This window comes from Manis pentadactyla, chromosome 10 (assembly GCF_030020395.1).
Source record: "Manis pentadactyla isolate mManPen7 chromosome 10, mManPen7.hap1, whole genome shotgun sequence".
NCBI classification, from domain to species: domain Eukaryota; kingdom Metazoa; phylum Chordata; class Mammalia; order Pholidota; family Manidae; genus Manis; species Manis pentadactyla.
Genome location: NC_080028.1, coordinates 103,355,778 through 103,379,483, shown reverse-complemented (window position 1 = coordinate 103,379,483; position 23,706 = coordinate 103,355,778). Strand labels below are relative to the sequence as shown.

General features: G+C 51.1%; 2 protein-coding genes across 3 annotated transcripts in view; one reads left to right on the top strand and one right to left on the bottom strand.

Annotated features, from left to right (window-relative positions):
- The window catches only part of SNX8 (sorting nexin 8), a 62,487-nt gene extending 58,661 nt beyond the window's left edge, over positions 1 to 3,826 (bottom strand). Inside the window, exon 1 of the mRNA XM_057487462.1 lies at positions 3,520 to 3,826. Within this exon, the coding sequence (XP_057343445.1) occupies positions 3,520 to 3,523 (4 nt within the window). The 5' untranslated portion in view covers positions 3,524 to 3,826. The remainder of the gene's footprint in view (positions 1 to 3,519) is intronic.
- Positions 3,827 to 4,096: 270 nt separating this feature from the next.
- Positions 4,097 to 22,344, top strand: EIF3B (eukaryotic translation initiation factor 3 subunit B). Of its 2 annotated transcripts, none has more exons than XM_036932845.2 (19): positions 4,097 to 4,576; positions 8,077 to 8,269; positions 9,127 to 9,246; positions 9,513 to 9,570; positions 9,757 to 9,885; positions 10,118 to 10,275; positions 11,491 to 11,622; positions 11,698 to 11,764; positions 12,169 to 12,215; positions 13,233 to 13,443; positions 14,251 to 14,323; positions 15,074 to 15,196; positions 16,467 to 16,545; positions 17,319 to 17,457; positions 19,568 to 19,693; positions 20,183 to 20,260; positions 20,588 to 20,696; positions 21,024 to 21,141; positions 21,853 to 22,344. In XM_036932845.2, exons 1-18 carry the CDS (start codon positions 4,168 to 4,170, stop codon positions 21,125 to 21,127), a joined length of 2,355 nt encoding a protein of 784 aa, XP_036788740.1. In that variant the 5' UTR covers positions 4,097 to 4,167; the 3' UTR covers positions 21,128 to 21,141; positions 21,853 to 22,344. The 2 variants fall into 2 exon arrangements, with proteins under 2 accessions (XP_036788740.1, XP_036788739.1); XM_036932844.2 differs by having other exon boundaries at positions 4,100 to 4,576; positions 21,890 to 22,344.
- The last annotated feature ends 1,362 nt before the right edge of the window (positions 22,345 to 23,706 follow it).

Genomic DNA, 23,706 nt, shown 5'->3' with positions numbered 1-23,706 from the left:
GGAAACATTCTGGGAAATCCTCAAATATTTGGAAACTAATAACACATTTCTAAATAATGTATGAATTTGAGAAGAAATCATAAATGGAAATTAGAAAACATCTTCAACAGAAAACACGACACATAATTTGTGGGATGTAACTAAAGTATGTAGAGGGAAATTTATAGCTTTAAATTCAGACAGCATTGTCCTCGGTCCTGGGTGACACAGGCCCCATCAACCTCCTACCCAGTGGTTTCAGGATCATCGCTTAGTTATTTCATAAGGGTTGCAAAATATTGCTTCCCTTATTTTATTGATCCTTCTGCATTTGTTAGCCAGAATTGTTTAATGAAGAACAATCATCCACCAACTATTTGGTTACCTTGAAATACAAAGTAAAACAAGAAAAGCAAGTTTAATTATTTTTTGCTAGAGTCTTTTGCTTTTAGAATAATGAGACAATGCCCAGCAACATTCAACTTGAGCAACAGGTTTTTTTTTTTAAATACCATTATGAACAAATGGATTTAAACATACTATACTTAAGTCAACCATATAATGTTTTATTCTTTTTAAAGCTCAAATTGTTCCAGTGTGTGTGAGGGGAGGGGGGTCTTGAAGCTGGTTCTTGAGTCCTTAACCCCAACAAAAATTTATTTAAAAAATTTTCAAACACAAAGAAAAGTTGAAAAAATTTTACGGTGAACAGTTGCAAACCTGTCACCTAGATTCTGTGCCAACATTTTTCTTTGACCACTGCCGCTAATACTACCTACCTTCATCAAACCGTGTTCATTTAATGTGTACCCTCCTAGGCCTTTCTCTATGTATGTTACATATTTCCATCTTGCAATCTGTGCGGACTGCCATAACAGAACAACACAGACTGGGTGGCTCACACAACAGAAATGTATTTCTCACGGTCCTGGAAGCTGGAAGTCCCTGAAGGTATCTGCAGAGTTGGTTTCTGCTGACACCTCTCTCTGGCGTGGACCGGGCTTGGCTGAGGCCGGAAGTCCCATTTCCACTGCACCTGTCTGAATGCTTGGTGCTGATACTGTCTGGAATTCAACTCTGCCACCCTGGGGCCCATCACAGATGGCCTGCGTGTCCTCGGGACATGGTGGTCAGTTTCTCTCAGAGCCAATGATCCAAGAGAGAGCCAAGCTGAAGCTTATCATTTTTAGGACCTAGACGTGGAAGGCACATAGCATCAGTTCTGCCACATCCTATTCGTTAGGAGGGAGTGACAGTGCACCCACGCTTAAGGGAGCAGGGTCTAGCATCCTCTTTTGAAAGGGGAATATCAAGGAATTTATGAACCTATCACAAAGGCACTAACATATTTCTGTGATGCTTTGATTCTTGAATATTGCCCCCATTACACTGTAAGTCTAAGATGGCAAGAAACACACATTCTTGGATAAAGAAAATGTGGTACATACACACAATGGAATTATTACTTAGCCATAAGAATGGAGCCTTGACATTTGCAACTACATGGACGGACCTAGAGGGCATCATGTTAAGGGAGATAAGTCAGAGAATGACAAATGCCATCTGATTTCACTTACATGTGGAATTGAAAACATGGATGAGTTATTAAACAAATAAACAAAACAGAAATGGGCTCGTACACAGCGAATAGACTGGTTATTGCCATAGGGGAAGGGAGCATGGATGGGCAAAACTAGGTGAAGGTGATAAAGAGGTACACACTTTCAATTATAAAATAAATTAGTCACAGGAATGAAAGTATAGTACAGCCAATATAGTCAACAATATTGTAATATCTTTGTGTGGTGACAGGTGTTAACTACACCTATCACGGTGAGCATTTAATAATGTATATAAATGTCAGGTTACTATGTTGTAACATCTGAAACCAATGTAGTAGTATGTCAACTATCCTTCAATAATAAAAAAAAATGAATCACATATTTTTTTGCTCACCGCTGTGTCCCCAACACAGTGCTTCCCCTTGTGGCCTTTACCAGCTGGAATGTCAACTGTGGCCTGCCCAGACTCTAAGAGGGCAGAGACTCCTGGTGGTCTGGGGCTTTTCCTGGGACACTCAGAAGTAGATTTTGAGGATATACACATATTTCTGTGCATCGTGCGCACATCTCTGATTTTATCTGCATTAAAGGTCCTTCACTGGGAATGCAACACGTTTGTGCCGTGAAGTCTTCCCTGTGGGAGAAATAACGCAGCTGTCAAGCCAAGCCAGCTGTTCCAAGCTTTTCAGCGAATATTTGCTTCTTGTCCATTGATTTGCCGCCTTTAGGACTTTCAGGAGAAAGGGGCTGGCAAAGCCCAGAGATCTATGAAAACTGCGGATTAAACTAGAAATTAGGAGCCTCACTTTAACCTTCAGGAGAAACCAGTTCACAGGCCACGCACATAAAATGTGTTTGTTACCCCTCACTCCCCAGATAGGGAAACTGAGAGGCCAAGTGACCTGCCCAAGTTACACTGGGAATGTTTAAGATGGGAGGATTCAAAAAAAGTATCAGGCGATGTAAGCACCCCGGGGGGTTGTGTTTTCTGCTGTAGGGGCCAAGGGCAGGCTGCCCCAAGATGTGCCATTGTCACAAGTGAGCTGAAAACGAGGCCCGAGACTCTGAAAGACACTTTGATCTTCAGCATAAAAAGAATTTAGGTGGAGATCCTACTCCAGGAGGTGAGCTCCCACCATTAGAGAGCTACACTACGTCATGACCTAGGCGTGGCAGACAGGGAGGGACTGGCAATTCTGTTAACATTCCCATGCCGGGGGTTTCGAGTAGCCCATCCAGTCTTTGTCTACCAAACATATTCCTGTGACTTGCTTCCCTTCCCTTTGAAGCCTCAGCGCCCCCAGCCCCATCTCCTTGGTTCAGGAGGACATACCTGCTTCATTGTCCCTGACTGTCTTTGGATCTTTGTCTCTGGATTCCTCTTGCGGATTTAAATTTGTTTTTTTAATCGTGTTCATCTGGCTCACGTCAATTTGTTCTTTGACCAACTAGAACCTCCAAGCGTGAAGAAATTTCTTCCTCCCCAGCACTTTCAATTGACATAAAATACACATGACATTAAATTTACCATTTTAATCTTTCTCGGCGCACGGCTCAGGGGCATTAAGCACACTCACGTAGCGCAACTTCCCCGCCACCATCTCCAGGGCTGTCCATCTCCTCAAACAGACGCTCAGTTCCCACCGCACACTCCCTCCGTCCCCTCCCCAGCCGCTCCCCGCCCGCCACCGCGTCTACTCTTAGGATGGTACCACCACCACCACGATGGGCGCCCTTAGGCGGGCAAAGGCCAAAACACTGAAGACCAATACAGATTTCCCTCTCCAAGCCTGGCGCAGCCCAGCCGTGGCCAGCCCCGCCCCCTGCAGCGCCGGCCCCGCCCACGTAGCTGCGATCGCGGGCGCGCCTGAGGGCGGAGACCTCCGCGGGCCGAACCACGGTGACCGTCGGAATGGGGAAAGGCGGGATTTCGGGCGCCGCGATGGGCTCGGGCGTAAGTGATTAAAGCCGCTCTCACTCATTTCTGTAAGGCGCCAGGCAGCCGTCTTTGCAGCGGTGCTGGCCGTCTTTGGCTCTCCAGGAGTTCCTTTAATATTTTGGAATCGCCCATTCTTTTGCCCAGTCGGTAGACGAGTCTGAAAGCCGACGTGTAGCGGGGCGGCTTAAAGCTAAAGTGGCTACAGGCGAAGATGTCACGGCGGAGGTCTCTGTGGGGCTCACAGTTTCCTCTAGTATTAACTTGGGCGCGGTTAACGATCCGTCCCCTCCGTCTGCTGACCGGCTCTGCACCCCCGCACTCACGTAGTTTGGCCCTGCACTGCAGCGCCCGACGGGAGTGGGGGCGTGGCTGCCACATCGGACTGAGCCACCCGCCAGCACTCGCGGGGAGGCTGCAGCGCCCGGCCTGGTCGTGGATGCGGCGGAGGGAGCGCGGTGGTTGAGCCTGAGCCCGAGCTTGGCGTGGGAGTCCCCTCGCGGGCAGTGGGAGAAGCTCCCCGGCCCCCGGCGCCCCTCCGGGCGGCCGCAAGCGCCCCCGCGCGGGAGCCACCCCCGTCCTAGTGGGCCGGCCCGGCGCACGCACGTGGCCCGGCGGCAGGCGCGCGCGGGGCAGCCTGGGAGAGTCGGAAGCGCGGCGAGGCCGGGAGAGGTGGCAGCAGCGGGGCCCATGCAGGACTCGGAGAACGTGGCGGCGCCCGAGGCGGCAGAGCGGCGGGCCGAGCCCGGGCAGCAGCAGCCGGCCGCCGAGCCGCCGCCTGAGGACAAGCCTCCGCGGCCTGCAGGCTCTGGCGCGCAGGAGACGGGCGGCGAGAACGCGGAGGCCGAGGCCGCGCCGGGGCCTGACGAGGCGGCCGAGCCCGCGGCCGACGGGCCAGAGAGGGTAGGCGCGGCCCCCGTCCCGTCGCCGCCGCCACCCGAGGAGCCCCCTGCCCCGGCAGCGCGCGAGGCCCCGGCGGAGCAGCCCCGGGACGTGGCGGCCGAAGCCCGGTCCGAGGGGGCGGGCGGGGAGGACGGCAGCGCGGACGAGCCCTCCTTCAGCGACCCTGAGGACTTTGTGGACGACGTGAGCGAGGAAGGTGAGGCGGCGCGACCCCCGCCTGTGTCCCGCGCCGGGGAGGGTTTTCATGACTTCCTGGACCACCTCGTTTTCATTTTCTATCCAAAAACAGAGGGGTGCAGGGTGGCGACAAATTGGGGGCTGGTTATCACACGGGGGGGTGGGCGAGGCAGACGAAGTGTACGAGGAGCCGTGGCCGGGTGTGGCCGCCAGGGTCGGCCGAAGCCGGACGCTCCACGTGTGCACAGTCTCGGTTGGCGAGTCCCTGTGTGCAGGCCTAGGTGTCCCGAGTGACCAGCCACCCGTCAGGCCAGCAACAGCCTCGGTGCGAACTCTTAGGGGCGGGTGAAGCGTTGTGGCGGAGCTGGGTACTTGGCGCCTGCCCTCCATAGGCACAGACCACCGTCCTTCGGTTGGCAGATACTTTCCTCAGGTGTCAGTGTTGTTTTCACCTGCTTGCCTTCCTTTCTACCTTGACTTAGTTTTTGCTTCCTGCCTGAGAGAGCCTGTCCTAACGTGACTTGGGGTGGTGGCTGGTCTCATTTGTTTGTGTTTTGTTTTTAGCCATTTGAACTCTCCAAGCTGCCCGCTCATCAGTGGATTCTTCTGTGTGTTGACTACATTATAGTAAAGTGGGAAAAACAATACACCAGTGAAGTAGCCAACGATACACCAAGTAAATAAGATGTTAACTGTGTTAGGATACAAAAGTATTCTCTTTGAGATGGATACAAAAGTATTCTCTGAGATACGGTGCCTGATCACACTGAGATTGAGTCAGAATCATGAAGAATCTCAAGTAAAACGAAATAGAAAATTTAGGGAACCCCAGGATTGTCTACTTTTAACTTAAACATAATCTTAAAGAGCTGCTCGTCGTCACTATTATTATACTTAATTTCATAAGATCAGAGATTTTGGCACAAGATAGTGAAGGCTTGGAAGGCCCTCAGCTCTGAGAGAGAGTGACCTCTGGTGAAGTAGGCTGCCAAGAATTCACAGGGAGGCAGTGTAGCTAGGAGCTCCCCGGACCCTCCTGCCAGTCCTACGGTTTTACCACACCAGTTTTTCTCATATTTTAAAATCTAAGCTTTGATCTTCAAGCCCATTTTTGAGCCCTGAGTATTTACTCTGCAACTGATTTTTTCTAAGCACTCTTCACTATTTGAGCACACCCAGTTCACACCATATTGCTAGCATGTGAGTTATTTCCACAACAGGTGTGTGACCGTAGTGCAGACCACTCGGACTGGGTGACTGCAGGGAGGGCTTTTGTGAGCCACTGTAACCTGAAATTTTTGCCAAGAGTGACCTGTGAGGCTCCTGGTCCTAAGGAGCTAAAACTGAGTGAACTGTCTGTTTTCTTGAGGCCCCTTGGTTTTGGTCTTAGCTCAGGCACATTTGTTTCTCGAGAAAGCTGGTTCTTGTGGAAGTGGACTGCGTCTCAGGAGGAGCCTTCTTGCTCCAAGAGAGGGTAGCCTTGTGGTATCTTAACTACAGCCATCCTTTGAGTTTAATATTTCAACTGCCTTTGGTGCTCAGCCATACAAATACATGAAAAAGGTTTTAACGCTAATGTTTTCTTTTGGAGGGCTCATTAAGTACTATTTACTTTGTATTTTCAACTAGTTTAGAGAATTGCATTTTTCTTGTTCTCCTGGAACTGGAAGGGCAGGCTGGTAATGGGGCTGTAGTGATGATGGAAACATGCATCTTTGTTGTGTACTTGCTGCGTTTATTCCTTCATTGGGTATGGGCAGGCCCTTACAAACTGAACACCAAGATTGTGAAATGTTCAGTTTGTATAAAAGCTGAACTTTTTATTGCAAACCTTGTAATTTCAGATCAGGCTTAACAGGCTGTTTAATTATATGGTAAGTGAGCTTTAAAAATAACCCAAGGATTTGACTCCATTCTCTGAGGAAGATGTCTGCCGTGGTTCTGACTCCAGTCTGCTGCTTTCCACCTTTTTTCTTTTTGCTTGCCCTCACTTTTAGCTTCTTTAAAATTTAAATGACAATTCTTTAAGGTATCATTTTCAGTACTCATATGTGTTAAAATTAATTAGAAATAGTTTATAACAGGGCCCTTTTGATATTGAAAGATTTTTTTCCTTTTGGAAAGACCTTTTTAACTTCTTATTATGGAAAATTTGAAACACAAAAGTGGAGAAAATTCCTTAACTTTAGTTAGAAAAATGAGATACAGCAGAGTATTTTCTGATGTGTCCTGTTCAGCATGTTGAAATTCTGAAGAGTATAATACAAAAATTGGAGTGAAAATTAGGTTCCAGAACATACAGTACTTGAGTAACAAGCCATTATTCTTCAACTGTTGTTTAAAAATTACCTTGTACTCTTGTGCTGGTTGCTCTGCTGATGCACTTTCATCTAATGGTGTGCTTTGACAGCAGCTTTAAAAGACAGCTTTCTATTCTAGCCCCTCACCCCAGTGCCTTGTGATTTTACAGTCTTCTGGACAAGTTAACTAATGGAGTTTAGGATTTGGACAGAATTTATGTTAAGAAGATAGGATTTCTTATTCCATCTGATACTTCTTCATCTGACCCCAAATGTCTGCTACAGCTGCTCAGGCATTTCTGTTGCTGCCCAAAGGCTTCTCCCATAGCAGGGAGCCTGGACGAGCCTGCAGGCCTCCAGGCTGCTCCCCAGACCTGTGGTTGATTCTGCCTGTTTCTTCTTGCTTGGTCCCTCACACCTGTCTTCTCTTTCTCTTGCCTCTGCGGCCCATTTTATGGAAATGAGGCGATTTCAGGAAGTTTGAGTGCTTAAGATTTGGGCTCTTTGATCTTAACTTGAAAGGCAGGTGACATGAACATAATACACATTGAGTTTTTGGGTGTAGTTATGCAAATCCACAGTTAACACATATTGCTTACTGTGTTCCAAGCACTGTCTATAAATGGCTGGGGTCTGCCAGCACTGGGGAGGCATTTCATCGAATTGAAGATGCCATAATTATTTGCATGCCCATTAGCTTATATATTCTTTAGTCTCCTCCTTTAAACGCCTGCCTCAGCCCCGTGTTGTCTTCAGACAAGGCTGTTTTATTTACATAAAGAATATCAGGTAATTAGTTGTTTTGTTGTAAACTGGGAAGAAAGTTCCTGGTGGCGCTGGAGGAGGGGCAGGGAAGGCTGGCCACAGGTATTCCCTAGCCCGTGGTTTTTTTCCTGATTCATGGTGAAAGGCCTTCCTGTCTACATTCTGCATTACTGAAGTCTTTGTTTAAAAATTCACTTAAAATTTCTCATTATTGCCAGAAATCAGTCAACACGTTTCGACTGTCAAAGGGAGTATGAAGAGTTAAAATCTTCTAATCCTTAAATGTTTAACTTTGAGGCCATGATCAAGCCAGAGCCATGATTTTTCTTGTTACAGTGAAACATTTAGAGGAGTATTTTTTTATTTTTTAGACATTTGTTTAGTGCACTAAGCTAATGTATTGATGTTTTGCTTGGTGAGAAGAAGTCACTTGACAAATCTTTCACTTGTACAGAATTACTGGGAGATATACTCAAAGATCGGCCACAGGAAGCGGATGGAATTGATTCAGTGATTGTGGTTGACAATGTTCCTCAGGTGGGACCTGACCGTCTTGAGAAACTCAAAAATGTTATCCATAAGATCTTTTCCAAGTTTGGGAAAATCACAAATGATTTTTATCCAGAGGAGGATGGAAAGACAAAAGGGTGAGTGATGTTCTCCGTCACTCATGTTGAGTGCATGCAGGTATAAGCAGTCCTGTACCTGTCCCCTTTGAACAGGTATGAGAGTTTCTTTGTTACCTGCCCAGGTGTGGGACTGTGGGCTTGCATGAAATGCCTGTCTGTGTCATGTCAGTGTCAGATGGTGCTGGAGTGGCTGTCACAGTTTATACTGAACCAGCAGCAAGGGAAGTTTTGTTGCTCCACAAGCTTGTCAGACTCTCTCCATGAACGTTTCATGTAAACACCAGCCTTGGAGAGCTCAGGCAAACTTTTTATAAGACAGGAATGAGAGGATGGTAAAGTTTACTTACTTTTTTAATTCAGATTTTGGAATAGTTTTAATTTCCAAAAAATTAACAAATACAGGTAATGCTCTTTATGTGTTCTGCTCTGGGAACTAGGAAGGCTGCTTTGTGACCAGCAGTTGCTTGTGTCACATTTCTTTTTATAATGAAACATTGTCTGTGAGCCTTTATATTCTGATTGTAATGCACAGTAGGCTCTCTAGATATACTTGACTATCCATGATTTTAGGTTTTTTAACAGCTTTATTGAGATAATTTGACTTGCAGTTCCTTTAAGTGTACAGTTTCATAAGTTCTGACATAAAGACATCACTGAAACTGTTACCACAGTCAGGATGACAAATGTTTTGATTGGGTTGGTGGAACTAGAGACTGGCTCTTCTGCCTGGGTTTTGTTTGTAAACAGAGCTGCTGTCCTAGCAGTTTGACCATCTCAGGGACATGGCAGTAGGACAGCTCACAGCTGGTCACAGTGTTTACGAGTCACACAGAGGGTTCTTATAGCATGACCAAAAGCCCTCGTTCTCCCTTCAGGTATATTTTCCTGGAATATGCATCTCCTGCCCATGCCTTGGATGCTGTAAAAAATGCTGATGGCTACAAGCTGGATAAGCAGCACACGTTCAGAGTCAATCTCTTCACCGATTTCGACAAGTGAGTTCTGACTCGGGTAGTGGGATCCTGGATGTTCACCCTGCGTGAGCCGCTCGGTATTTTTGGGGAGTGCTAGTGGCCTTCCCCATCCTGGCCCCCACACTTGCGGCCCTGGCGCCCAGCCACCCATGGCGCCCCGCCCCTGGGCAGGGCAGGGCGGAGTCCCATGCTGCCTGAGCGCCGCCAGCGTGGTTACCCATCTGCTCGCCCACCACGGGTTCTGATCGTTGTGGACTGCTCTCCTGAACACTCTTTTCCTCTTCTAGGTACATGACTATCAGCGATGAATGGGATATTCCAGAGAAACAACCTTTCAAAGACTTGGTAAGTCGTGCAAGTCTGTTAGTAGCTGGAGTACAGGCTAACCTCCTGACTTGGACGGTTGAGTCCTCAGGAGTCCAGGATGGTGACTGAGTTGTTCATGCCTCCAAGAGCAATAGTCAGGAGTAAGTTCTCTTTGATTAAAGCTAATGAAACGTATTGTACACTTGCTTTTGGCTCTCTTTTTAGGGAAATTTACGTTACTGGCTAGAAGAGGCAGAGTGCAGAGATCAGTATAGTGTGATATTTGAGAGTGGAGACCGGACATCTATATTCTGGAATGATGTGAAGGACCCTGTCTCGATTGAGGAGAGAGCGGTGGGTATTTGCTGCCATGTGGGGACTCACCTCTGTGTTTCCTTAGCAAAGCAGGTCTGGGTGCAAGAGCAGGAGTCGTGTTCTTTGAGCTGATGTCTCTGAGAAAACTTCTCCAGCTTTTAAATAAATCATCAGGAGAGAAATGGGCTCCTGTGTTTCCCATTGGGGGTCGGAAGAGTGTGTTCAGCCTTTTGGGTTGTCGTGTGAATCCTGGCACTGACTCTCCCAACAGAGGTGGACAGAGACATATGTGCGTTGGTCCCCCAGGGGCACCTACCTGGCCACCTTCCATCAGCGGGGCATTGCCCTCTGGGGGGGAGAAAGGTTCAAGCAGATCCAGAGGTTTGGCCACCAGGGCGTCCAGCTAATTGACTTCTCACCTTGCGAAAGGTAAGTGCCTGGGAGAATGAGCTGCTCTTCATGCCTCACACCTATCACACAGATAATTTTGAAACCTTTTCATTTTTCAGAAATTTCAGACTTTGTTGAAAAATTGCAGGAAGGGTGCATGTGCTCCATGGATCTCCAGTTAGCATTTGGTTACATTGCTGTGTACCTTCCCCAGAGATGGCCTGGCTCTGGCTGAACTATTTGGGTCCAAGCAGTGTCGCATGTGCCTCCTGGGGATAGGATGGCACTGTCCCGCCCGCAGCGCAGTCCCTGGCTCAGGAGATGGAGCACCAACACCATGCGCTCTTCCAGTGCCACTGTGTTGCAGTTGGTCCCTTGATCCAGTAACATACTTTGTAAAGCACTTTCCCTCCAGTTAAGAATCTAGTCTGAGGTCTTGTGTTCTGCAGATAATTTTCTCACAAATGGTGCTGTCTCAAGGGTGAGGTAGTCCACGGAGCCAAGGTTTGGATGAGAGGGGGAGCACATGGGAGCCCAGAGCACTGTTGCTCAGGTTCTTCAGCCCCGCTCAGGGCCGTCGCAGCCTTCCCAGTATATCTGGCGCCCTGTGTCCCCTCCAGTCTTGTGCTGTTTGCACAGCAGCCCCATATCTTCCTCCATGGCCTGAACTCACTGTGGGACTTGACGAAAGCCCCGGTCTCCCAGGCTCCCTGTAGTGCTGTGCCTGCTCTTAAGTTTTTAGTGTAAAAACTTACTAATGTGGAAAACTGAAGGGCACACTGTCTTTTGAACCCGTGTGACCGTTCTGTTTGCCTTGTCTTCAGTAAGTACTGGTGGAGATGTGTGAGTCCTCACAGCTCCTTGGCCCCTTGCGGGAGCAGGCTTCTGAGCCATGGCTTTGGGTCTTTCGTCCTCTGGCTTCAGTGGAGAACTGTGCTGAGCTGCTCCCCACAGGGCCCTGGTGCCAAGTGACCGAGGGCTTGGGGCCACAGCAGTGGTTCTGCTCTGGGTTTCGAGTGGGGTCTCCTGGTGTGGCAGGATCTTTAGGGGAGCCTGGGGTTTGGGAAAGTGCCGGTTGCTTGAACCTTGGCTGTATGTCGTGTCTGCCTCACCTGGGCCTGGACTGACCCGGAGCAGAAGCTCGGCCAGGCAGCGTGAGTGCAGGGCTTGGCTCCTGCCCTGCCTGCACGTAGTGTGGCCCTCCAGTGAGAACACAGAGTTGCTGGATTCTAAAGCACGTTCCCTCTATCGCAGGTACCTGGTGACCTTCAGCCCCCTGATGGACACTCAGGATGATCCTCAGGCCATCATCATATGGGATATCCTCACTGGGCAGAAGAAGAGAGGATTTCACTGTGAAAGCTCAGCCCACTGGCCTATTTTTAAGTGAGTGGGGCAGGGGCGCCAGGGATGGCCCCGCAGCCTTCTCTCTGACAGCCTGGCACTTCTCTTTCCCCTTAGGTGGAGTCATGATGGTAAATTCTTTGCTAGGATGACACTGGACACTCTCAGCATCTATGAAACTCCGGTAAGTGATTTGATTGACAAAGGAGCTGCTTGGGCTGCTGCTCACTGTCTGCGGCAGCTGCTGGGTGCCATGCTGGCCTGTCCCTCAAGGTGTGGCCGAACTGGAAGGAGGAGCAGCTTTGTGTTGGCAGGAGGGAGGCAGAATTCCTGTCCCCTTCTTGCATCCTGGCCTCTGGTCCTCGCCTGCTGGCCCCCACTGGGCCATTCCAGGAAATTGAGATGGGAGGTCACAAAACAGGCTTCTGAAGCGGCGCATGCCGCGGGGTCATTGCCCATCTCACTCCCTGCTTCACTCTCCCTGGGCATGCTCCCTGTGAACCCTCCCGTTCACTCTCTGTAAACATGGGCATGTGTTGAGACATTGGCACTGTGTGACTGTGTTGTGACCTTTGTTTTTCCCTGCAGTCCATGGGTCTCCTGGACAAGAAGAGCCTGAAGATCTCTGGCATAAAGTAAGTGGGGGTCATGTCGCATGGGCTTTGTTCGTTCTCCTTTAGCACTCGGTGCTACCCAGTTGGAGAAAGGACTGTGCGCCTATCCTAGACAAGGGTGGCTCAGCAGGCATGGCTGCCCTGGGACTGCTGGTCAGTGGGCCCCGCTCCCTGCACCCCCATTCCCACACGTAGCTACACCCTGAGGGCCGTGGGGTCCTGGGTCTGCTTTGTATCGTGTTCCAAGCCCTGGGACCAGAGGCCTAGGGTGCAGTCTCTGAGGAGAGGGGCAGCTCCACTTTGTCAGAAGGTGTGTGTTGCTCTAGCCGTGTGTGCCACGGGGTTTGGATGGCCCTCTGTAAATGGCAGCTTGTTTTCTCTGATGGTAGGCAGGACCTTATTTATCTGAGGCACTAGCGATGCAGGGACACAGAACATTGCTCGTTCCTTTCATTTTTACATTCTTGGGATAAATTATGGCTTATAGTTAAAAATAAGAACAGGAATTGATTCTCCGTAAATGCAAAAGTAAAGGTGTTCTTTGCAACTAAGAACTCAGGGTCGTTCATTCTAACACCTGCTCTCCAGGCTAATTTATACCTTGGAAAGGCCTTACTCTGATTCTGCCTGAATTCTCTTACCCTCTTTGATTTGGGGGTTTTCCCCTTTAGCACCTTAATGAATCTTCAGAAGTCACATAGCTGGGTCCATCGGCCTGAAGTTTGTTTTACTTGCCTTCTTGCAGGTTAAGAGTGTGGGTGGGGATCAGGGCCTGAGTCTGAATCCCCACAACCTGCTATAACAGTGGGTAGTGTCTTTGGCATCCTGTCCTACTGGTGAAGTGAGTAGATAAGCATCCCTGGCTCAATGAGGACAAGGTGGGCTATGCATGAAGTCCCAGGACACCAAGCTGCCCGTTCCGTGTGAGCCATTCCTGCTTCTGGTGTAAATGTACCAGAGCTGAGCTTATGTGCAGCAAGTGAGTCTTTTGCTCTCTGCTTAATCCTTGTGTAACACACTGCTCTCTTTGTTCCACAGAGACTTCTCGTGGTCTCCTGGTGGTAACATAATAGCTTTTTGGGTGCCAGAAGACAAAGATATTCCAGCCAGGGTAACCCTGATGCAGCTTCCTACCAGACAAGAGATCAGAGTTAGGAATCTGTTTAATGTTGTGGATTGCAAGCTACATTGGCAAAAAAATGGAGATTACTTGTGTGTGAAAGTAGACAGGACTCCAAAAGGTACCCAGGTAAGTGGCTGCCAGCGGGCGGAGGAGGCCCTTCCTTCTGCACACCTCCAGACTAGTTCTGTTGGTGGTTGTGGGTTTCTCGGTTCCAGTTTATGGGTTAGGCATCAGCCCCACCTGATAGTGAGGGTAGTTAGCTGGCAAGTCAGCTGGAGGCCTTGCCACCACCTCGCTGAGGACCAGCTTTTCCTGTAAACCTGAGTGGGTGACCGCTCGCACAGTCATGCTCACCAGGGAGCACAGTGAGTCTGCCCGTCCTCGGGCCTTGCCTGCCTTCTGTGCTGCTGCCATCGTAGACTGTTGCTCTCTGAGCAAAGTAGCATCTTGACACAGGTGGTTTTTGTTTGCGTCTTCATATCTAACTTACCAAAAAATTACCTGGTTTTTCCTCCTAATGAAGGTATTCTCCATTACAAAACAGTTTCTTTCAAATAGAATTTGCACACTCTAATACCTGTCCTTTCCAAGTGTGTGGCTCAGTGGCTTAAGCCTCAGCCCCACCTTCCCACACACTGTTCCTGGCCCCGTGGTGGGCCTTTGGAGCAAAAAGCCAGCTGCAGTGTGTCTTTGGACCTTTTGTGCCTGAGGAGGATCTCAGGGCAGCTCTTGGAAGTAGTCTGACCCAGAGCAGGAGTGTGGGTATCCGGCTGTTCCCCAGGAGACTGTTCTACTTTATGCTTGAGTCAGCATTTGAGTTCTTCACGATGGGTGTCACTTCACTGGGGTGTGGATTTAATCTGTCATTCAGTCTGTAAGTTGTCCTTGGAAGAAGTTAGTCCTCCTCATCCCTGCCTCTTTTCTTTTAAACAGGGTGTTGTCACAAATTTTGAAATTTTCCGAATGAGGGAAAAACAGGTGCCTGTCGATGTGGTTGAAATGAAAGGCAAGTTCCTTGGTTGGGGTGCTCCCATAGCAGTTGGCCCTTTGGTGGTGCTCTTTACATGTGGCCTTCAGCCGTCCTCGCAGGCATGGCCTGGGCGGCCAGCTGAGTTCTGCAACATACATCTGTTGTTCAGGGTTTCCAGCTTCACTCTTGACTCCAGTTGCTGAGTGAAGGTGTGTGCTCGCTCTCTCCGCTGGACTGGCCCATGTAGCTGAAGAGCCAGGATTCCAGCCGCTTTTGCTCTGAGGGGAGAATGTGTGGACAGTGGGTCCCATCATGTGTTCAGAGACGGGTGGCAGGAGAGCTTTTCATCTGCAAGAACTCAGTTAGAAAATTCTTTCTGACTTGTGAATTGTTCAGATGCTGCACTTTTGCTGTTGGGTGGAAATTTTGCCTATTGTTTCAGTTCTGTTTTCTGTTTTGCTAGGGGGAGAGAAGGGGGGTACAGAGCTGAGAAATATATCAAGCCTGGACCCCTGCTGGGTGGAAAGAGACTGTCGACCCTTTGTGGGCCCTGAGGCCCATGTGCGTGCCCCCCGGGAGGCGACTGGCCCATGGTGGTCCCGCACTGGCTGACAAGCTCCTGAGTCCGCGCAAACATGGAGCCTTGTGCTTGAGGCCGTGTGCACTGTGTCTCTGTGCCTGCGCTGTGTGCTGGCCCGTGGCTTCTATGAATTGGGAGCATTTCTCAGGTTAAAGATTGGAATGTTGCCTTCAGTGGCCAGGGCTCACCGCTCCTCTTGATTCCAGAGACCATCATAGCCTTTGCCTGGGAGCCAAACGGAAGCAAGTTCGCCGTGCTGCACGGGGAAGCACCTCGCATTTCAGTGTCTTTCTACCACGTGAAGAACAACGGCAAGATCGAGCTCATCAGTGAGTAGCCTGAGCGTGTGGCAGGGCCGGGCAGGCAGCATGCAGGCTGGAGCCTATCGGCGCCCACAGCTGACAACCACTGACCTGCCCCGGCCCCACTGGGCTCCTGTCTGCTTCACCTGCCCCATGTCCTTAGCACTGATCATGGAGCTCAGCATACAGTGTAAGTCCTCAGCAATGCCAGGCTCCTGACGTTTGTTGTTTCCAGCAGTGTCATTTTGGTGAGTTGGGTGGGGAGACCACCTGCACCCCCACTTCAGTGAAGGGGCTGCATTCCCCACACGGAACTCCAAGTGTTTCACACAGGACTTCTTCCCGTAGAGACCGTGGGTTTATCCCACCCTGACTGGGGTTCGTGTGTCTTAGGAACAGCTTTTCCTGAGATAGTTCTGATAAGAACTAGCTCTCATTTCATACAGCTTAGCAGTCTCTGGGGGGGACATCATTTTGTGGTGGAGTCAGTTGGTTGTCTATCGGGAAATTGAGTTACTGTTTCCTTTTCATCTGAAAGGGGAATAGGGGAATTACATCCTCTCAGGAGCCTTTTGTTTTCCTTACATAGTATGCTCTAAGACAGTGCTGTGCAAGTGCCCCTGGTCACTCTGTCCACACCTCTCAAAGGCTGTGTCAACACAGTTAATCTGCATGACTCCACAGCGGTTCCAGTGACTGCGGAAGGCTGTCTCCCCTAGGGTTTTGTTTCCCTTCACTCTGAGCATTCTGCCTGGGTAGGGCGGCCTCCCCACTCTACTCAGGTGTCCTGGGGTCTGTGAGGGCTCAGGGCTCTGATAAAGACCTGCGGGAGGGGTGAGCTCTGCTGGGACCTTTTGGGAAGTTACCAGTAGGTATGTGGAGAGATGATGCATTTACGTTTTCATGAGCGTACAGTTTAAAAAGACATGTGAGGCACTGGGAGGGTGGATTTCAGGCTCCTGGGTCAGAATCCGGTGGAAGCCGTGGATCCCTGCCCAGCTGTGGGGTCTGCAGTAAGACTTGCTGCCTGGCGGATGTTACTGAATACACTGTTGTGGCTTCAGAATGCCCCCCCACTCCCACCCTTTTTTCTTTTTAGGTGTAGGTCCTAACTTAAGGTGTACTTAAACGGCGCTTCTGAAGTTGCCACAGGCAGCCAGTCAGTGTGTAGAGAGAGCAGCACTGGCTGAGGGCCCGCGGTACCCAGGCGGCAGCAGACCCCTAGCCAGCTCCCTTGGACTGTGCCCCGGCGGTAGGACCTTCCCAGAGACGCTGACAGCACTGCCTTCCCTTTCAGAAATGTTTGATAAACAGCAAGCCAACACCATCTTCTGGAGCCCCCAAGGGCAGTTCGTTGTGCTGGCCGGTCTGAGGAGGTGGGTGTCGGCTGTCTGACGTGTCTGCTCATTGCAGGCAGCCCTGTGTGCTGCCATGGAGACCCCAACCCTGGAGCTCTGCATGGGGCTCTGGTCCTGAGTGGGAATGGTGCACTCCAACTCCTTGAGGACATGTCAGTGTTCTCACATGAAAGGGTCACCCCGTTTCAGTAGACGCATCTTTACTGTTTATAGCGTCTCCGTCACACACCCCAGATCGGGCCATTTGCCGGTGCTTTCACTGTGGGTCCTGAGGATGCGGCAGCGGGTGGTAATTCCTTCCTGGTGAAGCACGAGCTTCCCATCCAGTGCCCCTGATGTGAAGTCCATGATGTCTTGTAGGAAGAAAGCTGAGTCAGACAGCTGCAAGCTGCCTTTGCCTCTGGTGTAAGCCTCCCCTGCTTCCTCCCATTGCCGTTCCAGCCGAGTGTCTGGAATGGTGCAGGGCTGGTGCTCCCCACCTGCGCACTAATGGGGCTCTCAGCTGTTTGTTCTCCCCATGGCACTGCTGGAGGCTGGGTCTCAGGTGACCTTTCCTCTGAGTAATACTGGGCACACGCAGTGCTCACTACGTGCACTTCACACTTCCTCACCCACAGCCTCGGGTTGTTGCTCTTTGTCCATATTAAGGATGATGCGGTCGTCAGACAATGTCTGAGGGCTCCAAGGTCATGCATGCACCCCCGCCTAGAGCCTGTCCCCAGCGCAGGAAGGCCCGGAGGACAGCGTGCATAAACGAGGCCCTCCGGAAGCTGACTGCTCTGTTTCCCCAGTATGAACGGCGCCTTGGCGTTTGTCGACACGTCAGACTGCACAGTCATGAACATCGCAGAGCACTACATGGCCTCTGATGTGGAGTGGGATCCTACCGGGCGCTACGTGGTCACTTCTGTGTCCTGGTGGAGCCATAAGGTACAGGCCCTGTATAGCCTGGGCACAGAGGAAACCAGGCCATGCTGGGCGGTGGCTGACTCTCCTCCCCTTGGGTACGAGTTCCAAGCCAGTGTCACCTCCTCCCATGGCGCTGGCATTGCTGCTGATCTGTTGACCGTCCGTGCTCAGGCCAAGCTGTCTCAGGATACTTCTCAGCAAGGCTTCTAAGGCAGCTGGCCTTGTCCACAAACGGGCTGGCATTCCTTGGTTCCTCTCTTCCTGAGTTGGACCCCATAGGTCTCAGGCCTGTTAACAGCCTGTGTTGGCTGCCTTCATCTGGTGCAGTAGCCAGAGGGCTTTATAGTGTGGGAATCTGGTTGTATACCGGTTTGTAACCCTCCCACTGCAGCTTAGGATTAATCCCAGCTTCTCACCGTGGTTTATAAATGCAGGGAGGGTAGCCCTAGTTTGCACATGATACCAGCACAGTTATGTCCCATTCAAGAGGTTTGTGGTTTGGACCATCGTTACTAGACCTTGTGGCCTGTTAGGCCCTCTATGCTGCAGCCTCTGGTCATATGTCCGGTGACCACACCCGTACCGAGCAGAGGCCACGCTGACTTGGCCCTCGCTTGTTTTGCCTCTTGGCCTTTGCCTAGAATATAGTTGCTGTGGTCTGGGGCTTCCTGCCATGTGGGTGTCCAGTGCTCATCTGCAGAGGCTCCCCTCACAGGCCTGGCAGGTACTACTCCTGCCTTGTGTGTCCTCACACTGCACAAAATCGCAGCTTGTCTTGGCTGATTGTTAGTAGTCTCGTTGCCTCCTTTTCCCACTGGGATGGACCGTGGGGGCCAGGTCTGTCCTCACCTGCCTTCACGCATGTTCCCAGTGTCTTAAAGTGCCTGGCACATGGTTGAAGTCAGGGCTTTCTTGCCAGATGAATTGGCAAACAGGAAAACCTTTGCCTTTCCTGTTTTTAGTTTCTTGAGAAGCTCTGTTTTTATCTGTCTTTAGCAGGAGTGGAGGGGCACCTCTGTGGCAGGAGGAAGGACCCTGTGCTCGCTGTGGACAGGGGCAGGGGCTGGTGCAACCTCCACTGGGCAGGCTTCTTGTCTGGGGGGCTCTGGTGCCCTGAAGGGGGCGGGAGAGGTGGTGTGTACAAGCGCCTTTCTGCGCAGAAGGCCCATCCCCTTTAGAGATCATAGATGATCCGCAACCTGATAATTCTGAGAAACCCTTTACTCTCTAGGGCTCCCATTCTGTGTGGTATCCCGGTCCTGTGTGGCGCCCTGTTCTGTACGTCCCATCCCGTATGACGCCACATGCTATACACTCTGAGCGCTGGCATCGCTTCAGCATTCTGCACAAGCCCATTACTCCCAAACTAGAGGCAGTTTGTCCAGCTTCCTTTGCATATTTAAATATTGTGCACTTTGATGCTGTCAGAGGTATTGACAGTTGAACCAGCTCACGTATGTAATGAGATCTGATAGGGCAGTTTGTTGAGCGCGGAAGTGTCAGGAACACATACTTGGCAAACATCACTCAGACAGTGAGTGAGAGTCTCATTCAGATCAGGACACGCTGATGATGTGTGTGTCCAAGTGTGTGCACACGTCACCTCCATGAGGCTACCTTGGTGCCTCGCAAAACCGTTGACCACCCAGTTAAATTTCAGCATGCTCCCAGAGCGTGGGTCTGCAACCAGATGCCACTGGGTGTAAGTTAGTTCACTGCTTCCCTCATCCAGAAAGTCTTGTGAAAAACGAGTCAGCTGAGTTAAACTCAGTGCGAGGTGATATGGCTAATTTATGTTCTGGCACGAGTCCCTCGTCACAGACAGTAAGACGGCCTGTGCTCCACCAGCCCAGCTCCAGCTGCCCTGTGTATGATGCTGGAGCTGGAGCTGCAGCGCACCATGTTCTGTCTCACTGACACTGACCATCTGCCCCTGCTGAGTGGAAGCTCCTCAAGGCGGGGACCTGTTTTGTTACCTAGTCTCTCAAATACCAGTGGCACTGTTTGGCAAAGTACTGGCTCTCAGACATCTGTTCAGTGAAATGGCCAATTTTGTTGGCTCTGTGACAGTAAAGATTCCAGGATCTCAGTCTTGGTATAACTCAGTGGTATGGCCTCTGCTCTCTCCTAGGTGGACAATGCCTACTGGCTATGGACTTTCCAAGGCCGCCTTCTGCAGAAAAATAACAAGGACCGCTTTTGCCAGCTGCTGTGGAGACCTCGGCCCCCCACGCTCCTGAGCCAGGATCAGATAAAGGTCTGGTGCCCCACAAAGCTGAGGGGCATGGAAATAGTTGTGGCACTAAGAGGAGAACCTTTTCTCTGTTACTGTCAGGGTGGTGATGAGCAAGGAATGAAAACAGGACATTGGTGGGGGGAGCCTTTGAAGAGCTGCCGGAGCAGCAAGAACCTGATGGGAGGGAATGGTTTCAGGGGAGAAGCTGGTGTGAGGCAGTTTGAGGCCATGTCAGCACCAACTTAGGACGTTTGCGTGAGGTGATGGGGTATGTGGAAAGATGCCGGCGGCTCTTGCAGTGTCCTGGTGGGATCCGGGCACAACTGTGGGTCTTACGTGATGAGGGGCGTGCGCTCACAGTGTCAGGCAGAGCTACCAGAGTGTGAACCCCAAGGGAAGGAGCAGGGTCAGGTGTGGGGCTTCTGGGAGGCTTCATGCTAGTGACCTGGAGGTGGCGCTGTGGTTCTTGCTCTGAATATTTAAATCCTGGGTGACTTGTCTTTGTTTCAGCAAATTAAAAAGGATCTGAAGAAATACTCTAAGATCTTTGAACAAAAGGATCGTTTGAGCCAGTCCAAAGCCTCAAAGGTTAGCCTGCTCCTATGTCAAGGGACATGCCAGGAATCACTGCCTCCCTTCTGATGGGTGGGAAGGGTGGTGTCTGCAGACTCCCTGCTGCTGGTGTGGGGTGCCCGGCAGGAGACGGCCTTGAGCCCTGGGCTGCTGGCCTTCCAGATAACAGAAGTTGGGGTTAGAGGGGGTTGTTAGAGCAGGAGGTGGAGACAGTCCACCCTGGTACGTTGCCCGGAGCCTGCCTGCACGCGTGCTGGTCTTGGGGCATGGCTGTCAGATTCTCTGCTTGATGAAGGTGGGGTCAGGTATTCCTTCGGCAACTTCCCCCAACTCTGTACTTAGGAATTGGTGGAGAGAAGGCGAACCATGATGGAAGATTTCCGAAAATACCGGAAAATGGCCCAAGAGCTCTACATGGAGCAGAAAAATGAGCGCCTAGAATTGCGAGGAGGTGACTTCATTAGCTGGAGATTTTTTCTTAAAAGCATACACATTTGTTACAATATTTTTTTCCTTTTGCATCTATGTTCATTTCCCACGTTTTTCAGTAAACGTCCAGTGTTGTTGAGAGATTCTTAAGTTAGAGAATCAAGACTTGGCACTGCCTGCAGGCTCAAGGCCACAGTCCTTTGGAGAGGACCTTGTGTGATCATGGCCTGCTGGCTGGTGTGTGTGCATGCGTGCGTGTGTGTGTGGTGCACGAAGGTGAGATCCCTGGTGGAGCCCCCGGGCCCTCCTGCATGTCTGCACACCCAGTAGCCCTCTGTTCTCTTCTCAGGTGTGGACACCGATGAGCTGGACAGCAACGTGGATGACTGGGAGGAGGAGACCATTGAGTTTTTTGTCACTGAAGAAATTATTCCTCTAGGAATTCAGGAGTGACTGAGAGCACAGTGGTAAGATGCCTTCAGACAGGTGGCTGCTGACATCCTGTTGGTGGGTTTTCTTTCCCATTTTGTCATCCCAAGAGTTAGAAGGTAACTCCATAGACATCAAGTGAAAGTCCAGTTTCGCGTGCTTATTAGGAAAGCCTTGGCGGTGAACTTAAGAGTTCAGGGGCTGGAGGTCTTCATGGGAAACAAGCTCTGGGCTCTGAACAGTGCCATGGAGCAGGGCTTGGCTGTGAGGACAGCAGGGCTGGGGCGGATGCCGGGAATTGATGTGTCCTGCCTGGGGACACTCCAGACCGCCACTGGGCCATGTCCGGGAATCCAGGTCAGGCCTTGGTGTGTCGCACAGAAAGGTGGGTGTTAACCAGCTGCAGCACCCCGTTGTGGCCAGTCCCTGGTGCTCCAAGTCAAAAGACACCTTCTAAATCCGGTTGGGAGTGGAGGGAGGCCCAGCGGTTCCAGTATCAGAGCTGGTGTGTTCAGGGAGAGGAGGGCTTAGGCTTGGTGTGTGGGGTGTCCAGGCAGCACGGCCCCAGGGCAGGAAGGCTCGTGGCAGCCCCTGGGGCAGGGCACTCTGCAGTTGAAGCTGCTTCCTGCACTGGCTACTCACCCAAGGGCCCAGGCCCTGAGCAGGCCTCCCGCCTTTGAAGGTGCGGTGATTCTATTTGCTGCACTGCTCGTTGGGGCCGTTATTGACCTGCTTCCCTTGGCCCCAAGGTGCAGGACAGAGAGTAAAGGGATGTCCTTGTTGCAGCGTCACCGTGTCTTGTGCTGGAACCGAGGTCGTCCTTTTGCAGAAAGCTGGCACAATTCCTGAATTTCTACCTGTGTGTCCTCTCGCTCTGGACTGACTGCACCTGGGACGCTTCTGTCTCACACATCGTGTGCCTTCTAACCCCTGGCATCCTCAGCAGGGGAGGTTTTAAGGCACTGCTTTAAATCTTTCTTGTTCGGGGTTTTAAATCACACCAGTGTTTGTTACTTAGGCTCCGCATGGCTGCAGCAGGCAGCCTTCCCCCGGCTGTCGGCGGCACTGAGGCACGCCGGCCGCAGCTAAGCACCATCCCTTCAAGGGCTTGCTGTCCCCTGTGCGCATCCTGGGCCCCAGGTGGGGAGCAGCACTGCTGTGCGTGGTCTCCCCAATTTGGGTTGTGGCAGGTTCTCTCAACAGGCTGAACACGGAAATAAAGCAAACCTCTATGAAAAGCTGTCTTTCTCCTGTCTTTACATGTGATGATGGCCACGAATGTGGTGCCTGTCCCCCTGACCCCAGAAACAGCCGCTGCAGGCACTTGTCTCGGACGCCTGCTCCAGGCCAGCAGTGGCGAGGCAGGAGCGTCTGCCCTCGGGGCTCCGTGCTGTGCATTCAGTTCAGCATTCCTTACAGAGTGTGTCCGAGCAGTCAGGAAACAGCTCCTCCAGAGGCCTTTATCTTTTCTGCTTGTTGTTCACCCAAGAAAGCACCCTTTAGCCTTCTCTGAATCGCATGGGCTTGGAGGTTTCCACTGAGTTGTCACTGTGGCCACTGTTATGTGGGCCTCTGAATAACTTTCTCCCCTCCTGGGAAGGAAGTGAACATGTGCACATCGCTCAGCCCAGTTTTTTTGCAATGTGCCCCCTGTCGACGCCTCATGACTGGTTTCTTCTTCCTCTGCTGGAGTATGAGGCTTCATTTAAAAAGCAGGCACCCTTGGGAGTCAGCTGTGGACACAGCCCTCAGCGCCGTCTGGGAGGTGAGTTGACAAGACCAGAGTGCCCGTCCTTGCACCTGGGCCCTTCACTGGGGCCCCATGCCACACATGCGTGTGCAGGCTGCCTGCCCCATGTGCATCCTTGCCACAGGCCTGGGTGGACCAGTGCTGTGTTCCCTTTCTGGGGTCCTGAAGCTCCTCCACCTGACTTTGTCTTCAGTTCTCGCCTGCTGCAGCTCCTCCTGCCCTCTCAGCGCACGTTCCTTAAACCTCTGTGTGCAGAGACCTAGTTTTTCTAAAATTGCAGTGAGAAGGAAAAGGCACCTTTCTGTCATATTAACAGATTTTTAATAGCTTTAAAACACTTCACTGTTTCAAACCGGCTATTTGTAATTGTTTTACACAATTTGTAAATAAAAGGATTTTTGAAACACGTGCTTGCGTTAACTCTTACCTGCTGTAGAACCAGTTTCCTAGGGCCAGCCCCTTGCAGAAAAACTTCCTGACGCACCCTGCAGGGCTGGGAAGGGGCATGGGGTGTGTGCAAGGCCTGGGCTTCGCTGTCTCCAGAGGTAGGCAGGATGGGAGGAGATTGTCCCCACATTTGAACTTGGTGACCTGGCCTGTCCAAATGCCAGGTGGGTGGGTGGATGGCTAGAGCCCCGTGGACAGGGACCGCGGGGACGTGGGTGCTGCAGAGGCTGTGCTCTGCCCCCTTGCCTTGTTCATGTCACTGGAAAGTTCTGGAGCCCAACATTACCTGGACACCAAGGGGAGGATGTGGGCAATCGTGGTGGCACAACCCCACCTGGACAGCTGAGCCATCTGGGTAGCCCTGGTAACCTTGAGCAAAAAGTTGAACCTTGGGCCCAACCATTCT